At 42.2% G+C, this 18,900-nt stretch overlaps 1 protein-coding gene across 3 annotated transcripts in view; it reads right to left on the bottom strand.

Moving 5' to 3' along the window:
• LOC135933201 (growth factor receptor-bound protein 10-like) overlaps positions 1–16,927 on the bottom strand; it is a 48,500-nt gene extending 31,573 nt beyond the window's left edge. The window contains exons 1-4 of one of the 3 annotated variants that reach the window (XM_065471214.1): positions 16,840–16,927; positions 14,090–14,195; positions 7,852–7,945; positions 196–433 (exon numbers count right to left, since the gene is read on the bottom strand). In XM_065471214.1, the coding sequence (XP_065327286.1) occupies positions 196–433; positions 7,852–7,945; positions 14,090–14,140 (383 nt within the window). In that variant the 5' untranslated portion in view covers positions 14,141–14,195; positions 16,840–16,927. Of the gene's footprint in view, positions 1–195; positions 434–7,851; positions 7,946–14,089; positions 14,196–14,417; positions 14,479–16,839 lie in introns of those variants that run through there. The other 2 variants (XM_065471218.1, XM_065471219.1) reach the window with 2 other exon arrangements.
• Between the last annotated feature and the right edge of the window lie 1,973 nt (positions 16,928–18,900).

Genomic DNA, 18,900 nt, shown 5'->3' with positions numbered 1-18,900 from the left:
GTTCCTGAGATAGCATGTTTACAAGAATGGCACAGACAGACAGATATATAATAACAGAGTGTTCTTTCGCTGGCAGTGCTGCGTTATCTTTTATTCATATCTTTATTTCTGCAGGTGTAGCAGCGCTATCAGCCGTCTTTATCTTGAACATAAACCAGTGCGATCAGTGTAGAGGCCCAGGTTATGAGTATTTACCTGACAGCTTTGATGTGCATGGGTTGAGAGTGTCTCAGCCTTTCTCTGGAGGGGGAAGAAGGGGGCAGGGCTGGGGTGTGGCGACGGCTGTGTCCCAGGTAGGAAGAGTGCACCTGATGGTGGTGGTGAGGGGCGTGGCCGTTGTTTAGAAGAACTGCCGTGTCTGTCTGTGTGGAGTACACACTCTCCATAGAGGAGTTCATGTCATTCACCAGCTGCTCCAGATCCACGTCATCATCTGTGGATGCAGGTGGACAGCAGGATGGGCAAAGGGAGAATGGAATGAGTGACAGTGATGCATTGCATCTACAAGCAGCTGACAGTCATCAAAATCATCCCAGTGTAGTTTAACACTACAGCAGCTAAAGTTAGTGACGAAGAAAACACAGCTGTGGAATCACAAGCTGGCACTGACCACACCCCAAAATGGAAATTAACTAGGCATATAAATATTTTCTTTCTCTCTTTTTTGCCATATTTCTTTTATTTTTAACCTATATTTGACAACAGAATAATAAAACTGGAAATTCTGCCATCCTAATATTTTTAGTGGCCCCTCATATGGCCACCACTATGAAAAAATTCTGGAGGCGTCCCTGCCGAGTATCTCAGCTAAACTTTTACCAGCAAGAGAAAAGGTAGCCAAGACACGATTAGAAGTTTCATCAAACAGAATCCCGATGCAAGAATGCTTCCGGAGGACGAGAATTGCCAACTTATTTATACTTTCAACTCACATGCCCACAGCTAACCCTATTAAAACATGTTCCCACGTCTATCTGCACAGTTTTCCCGCCTCGGCAGGCTCAGCAGTTGAGATAAAAGACTCAGTATAAGATGTAAAAAAAAAAAGAAAGAAAAGAAAGAGGAACCTATAAAGTCTGATTAGAGAGACAATTGTATCAGTGAACCTTTTCTTTATCTATGTCTGCAATTAAACACAGACTGGGCACTAGTTTTACTTTGAGCAAACAGCTCATAACCTTTGTATCATGTCTACAGTACATACTGAGACAATGACACTGAATTCTCAATGGCACTTTGATAGAGCAGCAATTTAAGCAATAAAAATATTGCCAGAAAAACATCACGGCCCTGAATTATCAAGCATGACAGCAGACAGAGAGAGTGAGAGAAAGCACAGCCCTGATGTGAAGTATCATTCTTCCTTGTGTTGGATTCCTCTTTGGCTTGGATTTCATTCAATGCCTGTGTAGTACACCACCTCCCTGGCTTGCCTTTGGCCTAACTGTGTGTAAACTGTCATTCGAGGGGCTGACAAGTCTTCCTGGCAGCCGGCAGCAGTTTCGAACCAGCACTCGCCCACAGACCGAACGACTAACCAAAGCAAACTAGAGTGAATGGGCCCCTGGTCGTGCAGGTCAGATGTCGACGCCGATCTTTTACCGTAAACTGTTATTAATTAGCTAAAGCCAGGCCCGGATTTGCAAGCCCCACTTTGGGCTTTCCTCAACGCTTTGATGCTGTTCATGTGCTACTTTCTGATGATGAATTGGTTCACTTCTTGCAGCACTCTATAATGCAAAATGAAATGCCCTCTGGGGACAGATGGAGATAATCCTGTGTATGGCAGTCACTACTAACCATTTTCCAATCTCGCAGCAATAGATTTTTCTACTCTAAACTTTCTAAAAAGTAAATGTGCACTGTCAGCTTGTGGGGGAAAAGCTTGCTAGTGGGAGAGAAATCTCTCTAGTGAATCAACTTTTACATAAGCTCTGTTAAACGTCCTCACAACTGTGGTCTCAATGTGTTTCGCTATGTGTGTGTATGTGTGTCTAAAGGCCTTTGGTCCTCTGTAAGTCCCACCCCAACACCACACACAGAATTCCTGACATTCCTCTCAGACGAAATTACAGCACTCTGGGAACGTTAACCAGGCCTGTTCATGGCACATGGTGGCCAAATGACTGGGACAAAGTAGGACATCAAAACAGACACACAGGAATGAGGATAGGACACTATGTGCACTCTGCAGTGCTGATGTACATGTGCGTCTAATTAAAGAGGAGAAATTTAAAAAGAAGCGCAGCAGTGCACCGAATGTACACAAACACTGTGAACATACACAGTGAGAGCAGGGGGGAAAGCTGCTGCACCAAAAACAACAGGAGTCGCTCATCTTAGGTTATAAAGAACATAGAGCACAGTCTGGGACATTGGGTCATGTGATGCTGGGGTTCATGAGTGGGACATGGTTGCTTGGGTGGGGGGGGGGGGGGTGGGGGGTGGGGGGGGGCTGTGTGTGCAAAAGATGTTCTAGGAAAAGAACAAGACCGCGCATGAGGACAGACAGTCATGGCTATTATATAAAGATGTAACATAATGTGGACTCATGATCTGCTTACAGAAGTAAAAGCAAAAGGTGTTGTCATTCGTCTCATTACTAATGCCTATGTTTTTCCTTCCATAGCATAATAAAAGTTACGCTACTTTGTGATTTTTAGTAAAGGTTGCGTCCTTAAGAAGCAGGATAAGTCCAGCCAAGACCTGACACAGGACCTGACAGATACATCTGGCCCTTCAGTTAATCCATTTATTATTCCCTGGAGCCTCATCAGAAATGGTCTCAGTGGACGGGTGGCTTTAAAGAAACCATTGCTAAGGAAGCGAAATGGGGAGAAAAGTCTGAGGTACAACAAATTACACAGGAAGTGTAGTAAAATCAGTAGCAGCTGGTTGTTGTCAATATGGATGGAGGAGATCAGAAGAGAGGTATAACAGTGAGTGTCTATATCCACCTATGAAACATAGTGGAGGCTCTGTCATGGTTTGGGGCTACATTTTACATTGAATGCAACACAATGATGAAACGATGAACACAGAAAAGTACCATCAGATCTTGACACAGATTTTTTTGTCTGATTAGCAAAGCCTTCACTGCCAGTGCAGTAAACACACACGTGGATATAAAAACACGCAATACCAATGTATCAACCCATAGGTTGGCCTCACAAGAGCCTAAACCACAACATTACTGAAGCAGTGTGGGTTCATCTAGACAGAAAACAGAACAAAAGGCAGCCAACATTCAAAAAAGAGCTTTGGAAGTCCTTCAAGAAGTCTGAAGAACTATTCCAGAAGACTACTTAAAGAAATTACAAGAGAGTTCAGCCTTTGTTGAAGAATAAATGTGGTCATAACGAATATTGACTTTAAAGCTAAGAAATGTACAAACTCTGTTTTCATCTTATATGCTGTATTTCCATCTATGTTTACATGCGTTTCTCTAAATGGCTGCAGCTACTTCCCATTTTACTAGCAAAATACAAAGAAATGAGGGTGGCTCAAGACTTTTGCACAGTGTTGTACGTTTGGTAGGATGCTAAAACTGGGTAAGTTACTTAACATTTAGTCTATTTTTCTCTCAACTGCTAATGTGCATCAATGCAATGGCAAACAACACTTGCAATAATATTTAAAGTTGCTCACAGGAAGATTCTTCATCATCCTAATTATTGTGAGTTTGAAAGGTTTTGTTCTTGCTGCTAAAAAAGAACTTTTACAAAAAAAAAAAAGTAGCCCAGTGCCACTTTAAGAGGATAATGATGGTATCATTGGCATTCCTCACCCTCCCCCTGTGGCTTGGCCCACACGGCGCTGTTGGCTATGGACAGGGAACCCAGAGGACATATAGAATGAAAATGTCTTCTCCGTCTCCTCCGCTAACTATAACTTGGAATGTAGATGACTCGCTGCAGCCGTCTGGCTAGCATCTGATGACAAAACCTACCATACAAACGTGGCCAGTTCAGTCCTGTAAGATCCCAAAATATACTGAATGAGTGCTCTCTGTCCCTGGCCACGACAACCTGCAATCATCGATCTCTGACAGCAGTCTAGAGGTCAGCGAAGAGAGCTGAATGTTCAAGATTTTCAAGGGCAAAGCGCAACGGAGTTCTTTTTATGCAACAAAAACACAGGGGTTATATTTAGCATCCTTTTTGCGTTGGTACTTTCTGAGTAGGTTTTTCTTGCTGCTGCTGTTTTTTTATTTGAAAAGCATTTATGTTGTCAGTGCATTTACATTTTGCATTGTTGGAGGCACAAACACTCTCAAAGTTACTTTAGTGTGTAACTACAGGTGCATAAAATGAATGATTTTCTATCGCGACAATGACTGTTACTGCTGTGAAAGCCTCAAGCTATCAGCAGAAATTTGCTTATTACTCAGCTGCAGGACCGGAGGACAGCACATAAATCAGATAAAAGAAAATTATGAACAAAATATTAAATCTACTGTTAATTGGTGGGCTTACATGCAGATGACAACATGTCATCAGATTGTAAGAAAAAAAACACACCTAGCATAAATGAAGGGCATGTAATCTGAGCCAGTCATGATCTAAAAATACAGCACATCCATCAGTGAGGCTGAGGTAAGGTTCAGCTACCAACCAAAGCCAGAATGAAACTGGAGATGGGTGACTTTGACTCTTGCCTTTTCAGTGAAGTGAAGTGTTGTCCTGCAAAACATTTTATCAGATAAACTATATACAGTCCTGTAATAAACTAAGTACATCCCTACTGCCTCCATAGGAATTAAGAGGGTAAGTAGCAGCCAAGTGTTGCTAACCTGATTAACTGAACATCATTCCTCTTTAATCACTATCTCTAATTTTAAGATTAGGCTTAAAACTTTCCTTTTTGCTAAAGCATATAGTTAGGGCTGGATCAGGTGACCATGAATCCTCCCTTATTTATGCTGCAATAGGCATAGGCTACTGGGGGACTCCCATGATGCATTGAGTTTTTCCTTTTCAGTCACCATTTTTACTCACTATGTGTTAATAGACCTCTCTGCGTTAAATCGTACTTGTTATTAATCTCTGTCTCTCTTCCACAGCATGTCTTTATCCTGTCTTCCTTCTCTCTCCTCAGCTGGTCGCAGCAGATGGCCCCGCCCCTCCCTGAGCCTGGTTCTGCCGGAGGTTTCTTCCTGTTAAAAGGGAGTTTTTCCTTCCCACTGTCGCCAAAGTGCTTGCTCATAGGGGGTCATTTGATTGTTGGGTTTTTCTCTGTATGTATTATTGTAGGCTCTACCTTACAATATAAAGCACCTTGAGGCGACTGTTGTTGTGATTTGGCGCTAGACTTCATTTGGTATGTTAAATGTTAAATTTCATGATTAAAGTACAATTAGAGGAAGACTAAACAAGTATAATTTATTTGGAAGGGATTCCAGGAGAAAACCTCTTCTCTCTAAAGAGAACATGGCAGCACAGCTTGCGTTTGCATACTTTCATCTGAACAAACCACGACTTCTAGAACCATATTTGGAATAACACAGGATAGAGAGCATACAGCACAAATACCTCATACCAAACTGTCAAGCACGTTAGTGGAAGTGTGATGATTTGGGTTTGTTTGGCACCTACAGGACCTGGACACATCCTCTTTATACCAAAGTATTCTAGTGACAAATGTGAGGCTATTTGACTGTCAGCTAAAGCTGGCTGGAAACTGGAACCTACAGCAGGATAGTGGTGGGACCTCAAGAGAACTGTGCACAAACAAATGCCTGCAAACCTCAGTGAATTGATGCAAAGTTGGAATGATAATGTAAGAGACTGATAGTCTCTAGCAAGTCTTACGGAAAATGATTACTTCAAGTTATTACTACTAAAGGTGGTTCTGCAAGCTCCTAAATCATGTACTTAGTTTTTCTAGTACTGCATAGAGCCCTGTGAATTATAAAGACAGATATCAAGAGAGATAAGTACACTGCTGAAAATACAAAGAAATATTTTTTAATCAGAGTATAGCATCAAATTAGTTAAACTTCTGGGACACTGATTCGGTCAGTCAAGTGGCAGAGGGAGTCGTTAATCAGTTTCAGTGGTTTTAAATCAGGAAGAGTTTTACAGGTGGAGGCCACTGACATTTTTTTCCTCCACATCTTTTCTGACTGGTTTTCACTAGTTTTGTATTTGGCTACGGTCAGCGTCATTACTGGTAGCATGAGGCGATACGTGGAGCGTAGAGAGGATGCACAGGTAGTCCAGCTTGTCCAGAATGGCACATCAACACGTACCATTGCCAGAAGTTTGCTGTGTCTCCAAGTACAGTCTCAAGAGCATGGAGGAGATTCCAGGAGATAAGCAGTTACTCTGGGAGAAGTGGACAGGGCCGTCAAAGGCCCTTAAACTATCAGGAGGACCGCTATCGGTTTCTTTTTGGAAGGAGGAACAGGATAAGCACTGCGAGAGCTACAGAATGACCTCCAGCAGGTCACTGGTGTGACTGTCTCCTTCCAAACAATCAGAAACTGACTTCATGAGGGTGACCTGAGAATCCTAGTGGACCCTGTGCTCACTGCCCAGCACCGAGGAGCCTGATTGATTTGCCATAGAATACCAGAATTGACACTGTGTACTTTTCACTGTTTTGTGTAAACAAACCAAAGCGATTCTTTAATTTGTTTGAACAGTCTATTATTTTGTTTACAAAGTATATATTACATAGCTGAGGGGCTGACTATTTATCTGCATGTTATCAGCTGGGTTTGGGAAATGGATGCATATACTGGTTATTGGCCATGTCCATAAATTTTTGCAGGCCAGTTTTGCTTTATTTTTATTGTTGTACTTGAGAATTCAACTTGGTAAATGTTTAACTTAAAAAACATTACAAGAAAAGCTACAGAAACTAGAAGCATAATTTCAGTGGTTCCTTGTGCAGACTTGTTCCTTGTTGGTTTGTTGAGTTACTATAAAAAGTTGTGCACAGACTGAGAGATTCTTGCGTCTATTGTGCCAATGCATTTACATTTGCATGATCTTGACCCCATATTTAATTGCAGCAGTTACACTTTACAAGCTATCACTAACAACAAGAAAAGATTCTGGAAGTGCTGTTTTACTGTATAGTGTGTGATAGTGGCAAACGGCTGATCACTCCAGTGGCGTCACTGCCTGGAATAGAGTATGAACCTGCTGACCTCCTACTATCTACAACCCTGACCTACAGACCTATGGCTTACTTTCTATGAACTCCCTTCTGCCCTAAACTGTTTGACCTATAGACCTATGTAAGCACCCATTCACTTATTGTGAAACCATGTTTACAATGCACTTACACGAGCATGACCAACAAGCCAGCAGAAGTGAAGCCAGTCCAATAAATCACCAAACCAAAAGAAAAAAAAAAGCTAATCCACAGGATAACCACTAGCCAAGAAGAATTCCCAAGATTTTCCTGGAAGTGTGAATGAAATTCTGGAAATATAATGGGGGCAGATTTAATACTGAGGCACTGTGGGGAAGGGAAGGGTTCAAAATAGTGCCGAGCAGCGGTAGAGGGAGGGGGGAGTTTAAAATTTGTCAATAACCTCTCCATCTGGAGAGCATAGCATGTAGTGATGGAGGGAGACAGTGTCCTAGATGGAGATGGAGATAGAGCAGGAGGGGGGGATTTCTAGGAAGACAGGAAGAGTGTTAAGAGGGCCAATAAATTGGTTTTGATCCCATAAAGAAAGGTATGAAGAAAGGAAATGACAAAAGAAATATAGATGGAAGGATTTCATTAATCTCTCAGGACATACCAGAAAAGACCAACCAAGTTATTATAATCCAACCTAAATTTTCCAATTTTCTTTAATAAATTCGACATAGGTTCAAGAAGGAGAAGAGTTACCATGGTGATGTGGCAAATTCTGACTGGCTGAGCGCTGAAAGCCAGGAACAATAAGCTCGTCAGGCCTGCGAGTGGAAGTGCGGTCCATCCTTTCCTGTCCAAAAAAAAAAAAGAAGTAAAGGACATAAAAAAAACATATAAAAAAAGAACGATTTTGACCATGTGGTTAAAAAAAAGCCTCATGCAATGTGTTTAAGATGTCAGATATTTTAGTAAAACGGGAAGACAGCGTGTCATTTTCACAGAGTTCAAATGGTCGGGCAAAGGGTGGGTTCAGGCCTCTGCTGTCGAGGAATGCCAAGTCAGGCATTCAGAGCCCGGTGACACTTTGTCACTGTGGCTTTCTGACCCCTCTGACCTTTCCTTTACGCACACTCTCTCCCTGTATCAGGTATACTGAGCTTTATTTTAAACTTGTGAAACTCACTAATTAACTAAACCTTTATGTATTTCATGAAAAAAAAAGATTATCAATCAATTCAATAATTTTTAGAACAAAAAACAAAACAAAAAAACACCAGTCCCAGCTCACTTATACAATCTCACACGTCTGGAGATACACGCACACATCCTGCCAAGTTCTTCACACATTGTCTAATTTGAAGCAGCCTCAAGGCAAGAAAGCTGCAGAGGAGAAAGAGAGGGAAAAAAGCCAATGAAATTTTCAATCTTCTCTTTTCCAGGAAAAAGAAGAACGCGGAAGCGTTGCTTCCAGGAACTGCTCGTGGCCAGAGGTCTCAGTCCGCATGCATGCACGTACACACACACACTCGCAGCTCCCCTCGGTGCTTCGAAAACATCCATAAATGCCCAGAGTAAGATTTATAGCTCTGAGAAGCAGCAGCAGCCAAAAGCTTTCCAAGGAAGGCAACTTGGCTGCAGGGCCTGTGGGCTGAAAGAGAAAGTCTGCAGGCCAGGCTACAGCTAAGACTGAGGCACAACAACTTACAAGCTGCTAAACACCCATAAATATATATATACACACATATATATCAAATACATACATACTGCACAACACCAGGCATTACTCCAAATCTACAGAAAGTGAGACTTTTACCAAATTAGCTGAGATGACCTTTTATTTGCATCTTAACTACTAGCAGATCTACTTGTGGCTCTTTCTTTAAAAGCTTCCAAAACAAATAGTCTAGTGGTAAGCTAGGCTATGTTAGCACAACGAGAGTAAAACCTTCCATGAGTATGTGGATATCCACCTCAATTTTTATATATTTTTATATATATCTTAAGAAAACAATATTATTTAATATCCTTTATAGGTAAGTTTTCAGCCAGAACACCTCTTTAATCCAGTGCTCAGTGTTTGTGCTAAGCTAAGTGCTAGCTGTAACCCCTTTTAATGGACCTAATCTTAATTTTCACACCAACCCTAAACACAAAAGCAAATCAGGGATGCTACTCCTTTAAGACAGATGGAAAAACTTTATCACCACAGCTATAAAGACAGAATATCTCCATAAACAGCAAAACCTGATAACTAAAGCTAAAATGAAAAGCTGGAAAAAGTACACAGAGAATTTATAAGTGAATGTTTTTAATCTGATGATATCAAGTGATCAAGTGATTTACTCACTGCAATCACACTAATCAATCTTCTCTCGGCACTGTTCAGAGTCTGGGCTTTCCCAGGCACAAGGGTATACACTGTTTGGAATTGGAGGCAGGACGATGTTCCAGGTCTTTAAAGAGCTATCAGTAGCAGCAGTGTTAACATATAGCTACAAGTAAACGTAGGGAAAATTACCCTTTCCTTTGCAGCGCTCTTGCAGTAAAAGGGTCAGCTTTAATGGCCACATTCCCCATAAAAAACTCACCATGAACTCTAAATCGAGTAGTGATGCTACATCAGCCGTCACCTGGGTGGTTATATGGGTAGAAAAAGCCAATTTTGAAAGACATGACCCCGTTTCTTAGAAAGAGGCACTGATTTCCCGCTAAAATCATTTACCAGATGTGGACTGTTTTGCACAATAGTTATAGCCAACAAAACAGCATTCTTCATATAACTAGTCTTAAGGGCATACTGAGTGGCACAGTACATGAAGGGAGGCTTTCTTCTTGTAGTTTTACGGCTTGTGAGTCATTCCTGCAGTCGTGTGTTTTCTGTTTCACAACACACAGCATCGTTTAACAAATCTCATTTACACTGAATTACTTTGAATGTTCATCTTAGTATTTTTCCATAGAAGTTTATTACAGTTATGGAGCCTTTTTAGCATTGTGGCTTTGCATTTATGGGCAAGATGCATGCATAAGTCTGATCAGGGGGCACGGAGGACCAAAGTTTATTAATACAGTACTGTGCAAAAGTCTTGAGTCAGTATTTGGTGCAACTGCTTTCCTTCTTCAACACAGTCTGAACCCTCTTAGGAAAGCTTTCTTGTTATTTCTTTAACTAGTCTTCAGGAATAGTTCTTCATGAAGGACATTTAAATCTTTCCTTTAGATCTTGCCTGCCTTTTGTTCTGTTTTCTGTCCAGATGAGCCGACACTGCTTCAGTAATGTTGAGATTTGGGCTAGTCCATGACTGATACTAGTCCTCTGTGTGTGTGTTTTTTCTATCCCGGTATGCTTTTACTACATTAGCAGTGTGTTTGGGATCATTGTCTTTTTGAAAAATAAAGCTGCTGACAGATGGTTTTGCATATTACCTTTCTACGTTTATATTTCCACTAATTTGGCTAACATCCTCAACACAGCTGACTGAAATGCAGCCCCCAATTCATTACTGTGCCTCCACCGTGTATAACACATAGCTTTTCTCCCCACTGATAGCCACCAAGATCATTTCTGATGAGATTTTGGTGAACAGCTGCTACGTTGTCTGAGTGAGATACCTTTTTATGTTTGAATGAGACATATAAAATAATCTGAAATAGAATGAAAATTAATGAAAAAGCAGCCAATGTCCAAAGAAAACTTTAAAAGCCTAGGGAACTGCTCAAAACCTTTTTAACATATTAAAAGAAAATCTGTCTCATTGGAAGCAAAATATAAAGAAATGAATGGCGTCAGATGCTTATTCACAGCACTGTATCTCTCATCATGACCCTAAAATGACTGGCTTGCCCAAAGCAACAACAACAACACAGCACGGTGTCATACGGAAGTAAACACTGAAGCCACTGTGGACGATGTTCATCTTTGTTTTATGTGCAGTAGAAGCACATCTTTTGTTTTTTTTGTGGGGCAATACCTGCAATTTCTGTGTGTGGATGCAGAGCCTAAGACTAGAAGTTGACTTTAGTTCTTAACGGAAAATTATAATTTCTTAATGGTGCCACTATAAATACTTCCGGTCTACTGATGGGAAGCATTTGTATCTTTGACAAAGCATACAATCTCATCCGACTTAATGCATCTAGAAGTATTTTGGCTAACAAAAATCTGTGCTAAAACCATCTTTGAAAGATTTGCTACGTTGGAGGTAGCGGTGTTGGCTGCACATTCTTTTTCTCAAAACGATGCTTTGATTCTCCGTCTCGCTGTCGCATTACGCTGATTTCCAGAATGTCTCTGGGCCAGAAACTAGCATTAAATATTGAAGAGCAGTTTTCCAAGATTTGAGTGATTTCTTGTCCTGGGTTTTGGAGCATTAAAGCTATATCTCACTGAATGAATGCTGTGGCTCTACAGTTTCCATCAGCTTGACATACTGGGGTTGCTTTTGGACAGACATCCTGTAACTTCTCTTGACATTGCCTTCATAAATAGCGAGCTCCCCTTTCACTCCATTGCCCAAAACACTGACATCAAGGCACTTCAACAAAGTGCTTTAAAGGCTGCGCTTCCTCGAAAGCACAAACACAACTGAGCATGCCCGTCACCATGCTCGCACATAACCACTTACCTGACCTCTGAGAATATAGAGACACAAACTGTCAGGCAGAACAGACATGTTTAGGAACAAATGGTATCAATGCTGATGCTGAAGGAGAGGAGGAGAGGTTAAACGCTTCATTCTTTCCGCTCTTAGCGGTTGAAGTCATAACTCAGCAGAGCTTTGAGACTGTGGACAGTGGTCTCTTGGTCTGTGGAGAGCGTGTGCGTGCACATTTACAAATACATCCATAAGAAAAAGAGGGAAAGCAAGAGTCGCTGCCCGTTTAATCTGAGACCTCCCTGGCACAGGTCCAACGCTCTCAGTAAGAGAGCGAGACACAGGAACACACATAAGACTTGGAATGCTGCCCAAATTCCCAAACATGACCACCATTATGTATAGCTTTATGTAAGTACAGAGAAAAGGGGCTTATTTGCTCCTTATCTCTAAACACCGAGCATAAAGTCATTGCCGCGCAGGGACTCCATGTGTGCCATGCTGTTTCATGACAACTGGCAAGCTTTACATGAGCAACATACACACAGACCAACACAAACACAAACAGAGCAATGTTGTAACCCACTTCTCTCCATCAAACTATCAAACTTTGGTTTTTCTCTGCTACATGCAGGGTGGAGGAATGTTGTTTTTCAATGGGGATTCAATTCACTATTCACTGCAGCCTTACTGGGGCAAAACTCTTTCCTGGAAGCTAACGTGAACCAGTCCAACTTAATGTCAGCTCAGCAGGGGCTCAGCAGTCCCACAGATTGGGTGAGCAGGATTTTTGTCCCTCCACTAAGAGAAAAAAAAAGACAGCTGAGACTACGTCACCTCCATCATTCCATGGGTCCCAGCAAGGCATCATACCATCAATCCAGTGCTTTTAGGCCTGTCACACAACAAAGCCCAAACTTGTTATTGTTGTTTGCTTAGCACTCTATTTATAGACGTCCACGAAGCTCTTTAGCCAAATTCTTTAGGTTACTGGAGGGTTGGAAAGGAGAAAATCCAAGCTGAGAAACAAAGGGCTCATTCTGCAGGAGTTGGACAGTGGAACCAGGTCTGTCGTGTTGCACCGATGCCATATTTCACCTAACTAAGCTGGGATTCGCTCACTTTGAGGCAAGCAAACTTTAGCCCACAGCTAAACTTAAACCTTGGTCTTGCCTCATAATCACTATTTCGGTGGTTTCATCTGTTAAGGTTTATCTTGGTTATCCAGTTGACATATTCAGAACAGCAGCTGGTTTCCACAAAAAAAGCTCTGCTCATCATTACGCTGGTTATGCTAAGCACTCAGCACCAGAGTGCATTCAAAGGTGGCTAGCTTACTAGGAAGTCGGAGAACTGAACAACTGCAATTATTCTTGGAGCAGCAACACAAATTTCAAACAAATGATAATTTAACTATCTGTTATATATGAATAGGCAACTGTTTGCTAGTCTCTTGACAATGTTATAAAATAATAATGTCATATTTTTTATTTACTACTCGGAGAATATCAATCTTTTCTATTATTTGTATCCGTTTTGATAACATTTTAGTCTCCAACTTATTTCTAGCACAGCAGTTAGCCAACTGCAAACTTTGTGCTGCTGCAGCTGGGCTGAAGACACCAGTGCATGGTCACGTTGGTTTTTATGGCCATTTTAATAGTCAGAGATTATACAGAGGGCGCTATTACAACAATTTGAAAACATGAGACGTGGGAAACACTTTGTAAAAAAACCCACTTGGCAATGGGTTTTTTTTTCCGGCTTTGACTTCTCCTCCTATAATAGCGCTGATGTGGCAGTATTGTCTTAGTGGCAACACTTATTGTATCGCAGCAGCGACCAAGGCCTTAAAAACAGGAATAAATATAAGTGACTGTTAGGTGATGTTGCCTAGTGCACAAAGCGACCAACCAACGTTAGCTACCAACCAACGCAAGCCACCAACCAACGCTAGCTACCAACCAACATTAGCTACCAACCAACGTTAGCTACCAACCAACGCTAGCCACCAACCAGTGCGCTAGGTAAGCAATGTCCCCTAGTGCACACTGCATGAAACAACCAACGTAACTGGTATACTGAGGCCTTTAGTGTTAGCATGCACACAGGACAGCACCATCTTCTAAAAGCATGGCGGTAAATGTGCACAATGTCAAACAGGCAAACTCATAAAAGTAAAATAAAATAATTTTTGTTCGGTCCAAGATTATACCAAAATTTGTCTAAAATTACACAAAAATTAAGAATCGAACATGCAGCAATTCTTCATCAACCAGCAAGTGTCACTTAGTCCTAAAGTTGATTCTCTGTTACGTGAAAACTAACTCCAGTTTAACATTACTTTGATTCACGTTCTACCAACAAACCCACATACAGCTGGCACATTAAATGTTTACCTGGTAGTTCGAATGACGTAAGAAATAGTCAGGGCATCCCGCTAATGCCATGATGTTCCTTCAGCGTTCCCTCTGCAGGGAATAACCCTCTGGTCTCACCAGCACTCTGCACAAAAAAGAAACAGACTGAATGAAGAACAGCACTAAAATCACAGAGAAAATTAAAGACTCATTAAGAAAAAAACCACAGGGTTAAAATGAAGTTTTAATTAACAAATCTCACTAACTACTAAAGGTGGATTTGGGATTTTGTGCTATACATTACACAACAACTTTGCACAACTGGTATCAATTTTCTAAAGACAAAAGTCCTGCACCTCCTTCTCACCTAAACAGCAAACAAAGCTCGTCTGTGCGACTTAGTGTGCATGCACGGTTGAACATGTGCACACTAAATCCAGTGTAAACACAGTCATTGTACACAATACACACACACACACACACACACACACACACACACACACACACACACACACACACACAGTTCCTTCACAAAGCCAGTGGCTTAGAACTAAATAAGAATTTCTCCTCTCTGAGTGAGCAACACATGACCACTCTCCACCACCTGCAGAATGATGGGGAAGGAAAGAAGAGTGTGTGTGTGTGTGGAGGGGGGGGGGGGGGGGTTGCACAAGTTGAAATAGGAGTTGTCTATTTCCACTGCATTATCTGCTGTGAGTAAGCAGCAGGAAGTTGCGCGCATGTGTGTGTTTGGAAAGAGGACTCGCGAGCACAGACACACACACACACACACACACACACACACACACACACACACACACACACACACACAAAAATCCATCTCAAGCTGTTCAGCACTTAGTCTTCTGTTTATTTTTCTGCAGCATTTAGAAAGAAAAAAACTCTTACTTGCATTTACATACCAAAAACTCCTTGCAGTCACATTCATATGAAGATAAACGGGCTCATTATAAGCTCCGTGTAATGTCACTTTGGAATCAGATTTCTGTCTTAAACTTGTTTCATCGTCTTAGCTCGCGATTCCTATCCTCGCCCGCTGGTGGAAGTCCCAGATCACCGTTGAAATCTAATCGCTGATCCTCTTTAACTCCTATCTGCCTGTCCAATTTCACGGAGAGCTGCAATAACATATTAGAGATGCCCAGCTCACAGACTGGATTCATCTGTGAGCTCGAGGAAAAATAATAAGCTTCCTCAAAGAGAGAAATGATGTTATACAGCCCACATACACATTTTTAGGGAACTGCTGCAACTGATACTGCTTCCAACAAAGGTTCAGCAAACCCAATCTGCTGAAAACACACACACACACACACACACACACACACACACACACACACACACACACACACACAGAGCTGCCTCTCTCTCTCTCACTAAATAGCTCCTCTCACTCTTTGACGATTCCTCTTCACTTTCTCTCCCAGCATGTCTCCATTGTACAGGTCATTATATAACAGATATCAGATGGTTCAAACAATATCCTCCTCCTCCTCTCTCCTCTCCTCCCTCTCTCTTCACCCCACTAATTACTGTTTCCACTGGGGCTCTGCTATCTTTAGGTTTGCTCTTCTGTCAGAGGATGTGTGCCTTAATGTGTATGTGTGTGCAAATTTGGACATACGTCGCAGTGCAGCCTCTGCGTTCCTGATAACTGCACACTTTTTTTTTTCTTAATATATTACATGTTATTGCACAGGCTGCTGGCAGCAATCAAAGTCCCGGCCAAAAGGGCAAGTGCTGCCGTCGTACGTGCAAACTAATAAGCCTGAAAGTGCCAAAGACAGAGCTCTGTGTGCTTGACATTTCCTGACATTTGTGATTCCTCCTGTGGAGAGAGGGAACAATTCAGCTTTGCTGGTCATATGGGGAGATCTGGAGAAATTAAACGGGGCAGGGAGCAACTTAATAATGCCACACGTGTGTGAGTGTGTTTAACACGCCCACTACTACTACCACATCTTTCCAAGTGCATAAGGATTCATATTTTTAGTTACACTCATGGTCTGTTGTCTTATGAAGAACACACACTCACATAACTCCTTAATATTACCTGAGCCCCAAACAGACATGAAGTCTACTTTGTGCATAAGGTAGGAAGGAAGGAAGTTTAACAGCATACAAAGATTAAACCTACATTAAGGCACAGCTTGGAGCTTTATGACAGCCCATTAACACACACACACACACACACACACACACACACACACACACACACACACACACACACCTAGCTTATGCTCTCTGGGGAAGCAGTTCCCTACCACGCTGATGCTTCAGATAACTCTTGTCCCAGTTCAAAATCGGAATTAGTGGAAGAGGGAGGAGATACAACAGCTTTAGGCACTGATGGAGCATCTGAGTCTGACTGTGTTATGAGGTGATATGACAGCTGTGAGCTGAAAGACTGAATCCCCTCCTTCACTATCACCACTACAGCCAACGCGTGTTTCTAATATTACAAAATAAATATATGGTAACTTTACAGTCATCTCCATAAAAGCGAAGAATCAGATCACTTAGAGTAGCCTGACAAATTTAAAGAGTTACATAATGACTTTGCATCTCACAGCACAGCAATAACTGTCATTAAATACTTTTTTTCTACCAATAAGGTCGCTCATAAATTGAGTTTACATCATCTCTAAAGCTCCTTTGCGTCCCGGCGCATGACCAGTAAGCATGTATAGACCGGCTGATACTGAGTTTAACAATATGCAGTCCTGATGAGAGATATTAGTTCCCAAACAAGTATGCAAAGCGCTTACTGTAATGAAAAAGGCAAAATCGTGTCCAGGACGGAGAAGCACCCGGTGCGCTCCGGCTATCCTCGTCTGGATGTCCACACAAACTGCTTTCCCCCCCCCTCACCTCCACCCCCCCAGGCTCCACTCTGTTGTCTTCACCTTGTTCCCCCCTCCCCACCCCACCCCGAGGTGCTTTCCTTGCACACGTACAAAGCTCACACACGTAACGCTCGCTCACCCGCGCTCGCACACATCCAAACACACGCATGCATCGCTCACTCCGCACTTTTCGACCAGCTGACTCCTCTCGCTCTCTCTCACATGCACGCAGACACACGCCAGCAAAGGACAGCCTCCTCCTCCTTCTCTCTCCCCGCCCTGTTCACTAGAACACACTGCAAAAAATACCCCTTTTTTCCTTTATTGGCTCTTCGGAAAACTCGACATGTCTGTAAAAGCGGACTATTTTTGCAGTGTGTTCAAGACCTGGCTGTAACCCTCCGAGCAGAAGGAGGACTTCAATGTATGAGCCAGTGGCAGCCCCAGAAAAAAAATTACATATGGTGGAAACAGCATATGAAAAATGGAGTCACCATGAAGTTTTTTAGTTGTTTGGGTTTTTTTTTTTAGCAACATACAGTGTTGTGCAAAAGCCTGGAGCCTCCTCCTATCTCTCTATATTTTGTTTGGAAAATAGGAAATAAGTGAAGTGTTTATTGAAACTTGCAAACATGCATGAAATAAAGTATATGAAGGCAAAAACAGAGCTTGTGCAGTTCTAACGAGCTTGAAAGTTCATATTTGACCACCTGTGCAATAGGGAAGGGTCTCTAGCAAAGTAGAAGGTCTGTTAAACAGCATGCAAGAGTTAGCATAGCAAATATTACCTTAAACCTTATTGACAGGTAAGCACGGAAAAAGGGGACAGATAAGCATTCTGCATCTAAATCAAATCACACTGAGCTGTTTCCAAGGCTGTACACTGTTAGTGTTGCTTGGGGTCATATCTTACATGGGAAATGGCGCAAATTTGACAGCCTGGGCTCCCCTCTTGGCAACGGCAATGGACACGCTGATGGACGAGCTCAGACTCTCTGTGGACTATATCTGAAGAGCACATGGTGATCTGTACTGACAGAGCAGGTTGAGGGGAACCTGGAGAGGCAGAGGTACGCTTTGGAAAGAAGAGCGGAGCAATGAAATTCAGCAGATCCGAGGTAGAATACGTTTGTGAATGAGAGAAAGGACGGTGGAAGGGTTAGGATGCAAGGAGCAGAGGTGGTGAAGGAAAGAGTTTAAGTGCTTGTCTTTCACTGTGTAGTGAAATGGACAAAGCCTAAAAGATGTGAAGAAGACAGTGAGGGCAGGGTGGTGTGGTGGAAGAAGAATGTCATGGACTGAGTTGGGTCAGAACGGTAGCATCAAAAGTGGAAAATAAGGATTACAGTATGAGACTAGCAACACTAGATTGCCAAAAGTATTCACTTGTCTGCCTTCACACGCATATGAACTTGAGTGACATCCCACTCTTAATCAATAGTGTTCAATATAATGTTGGCCCACCTTTTGCAGCTATAACAGCTTTAACTCTTCTGGGAAGGCTTTCCACAACGTTTAGGCGTTTATGGGAAGTTTTGACCATTCTTCAGAAGCACATCTATGAGGTCAGACACTGACGTTGGGTGAGAAGGCCTGGCCCAGAGTCTCCACACTAATTCCTCCCAAAGGGGTTCTGTCTGGTTACAGAATAGTCAAGTTCCTCCTATCTCGCTCATTAATGTCTTTATGGACCTTGCTTTGTGCACTGGTCCACAATCATGTTGGAACAGGAAGGGGCCATCCCCAAATTGTGCCCACAAAGTTGGAAGCATGAAATTGTCCAAAATGTCTTGGTGTGCTGAAGTTCCTTCTTCCTTCTTGTACTTGGTGAGGTAAGGCTTGGATGCAGCTGCTCGGCCTGGTTGACAGATCCTTCACTAGGGACACCACCTTTCTGGAAATTCTGTACATAAAGCTAAACTAGGAGGTCAGTAATAATAAGACATCTATCCACTCATTCTCTTCCGCTTATCCTCATCAAGG

The sequence above is a fragment of the Pelmatolapia mariae genome, linkage group LG22 (genome assembly GCF_036321145.2).
Source record: "Pelmatolapia mariae isolate MD_Pm_ZW linkage group LG22, Pm_UMD_F_2, whole genome shotgun sequence".
NCBI lineage: Eukaryota > Metazoa > Chordata > Actinopteri > Cichliformes > Cichlidae > Pelmatolapia > Pelmatolapia mariae.
This window is presented reverse-complemented; position numbering and strand designations above follow the sequence as displayed.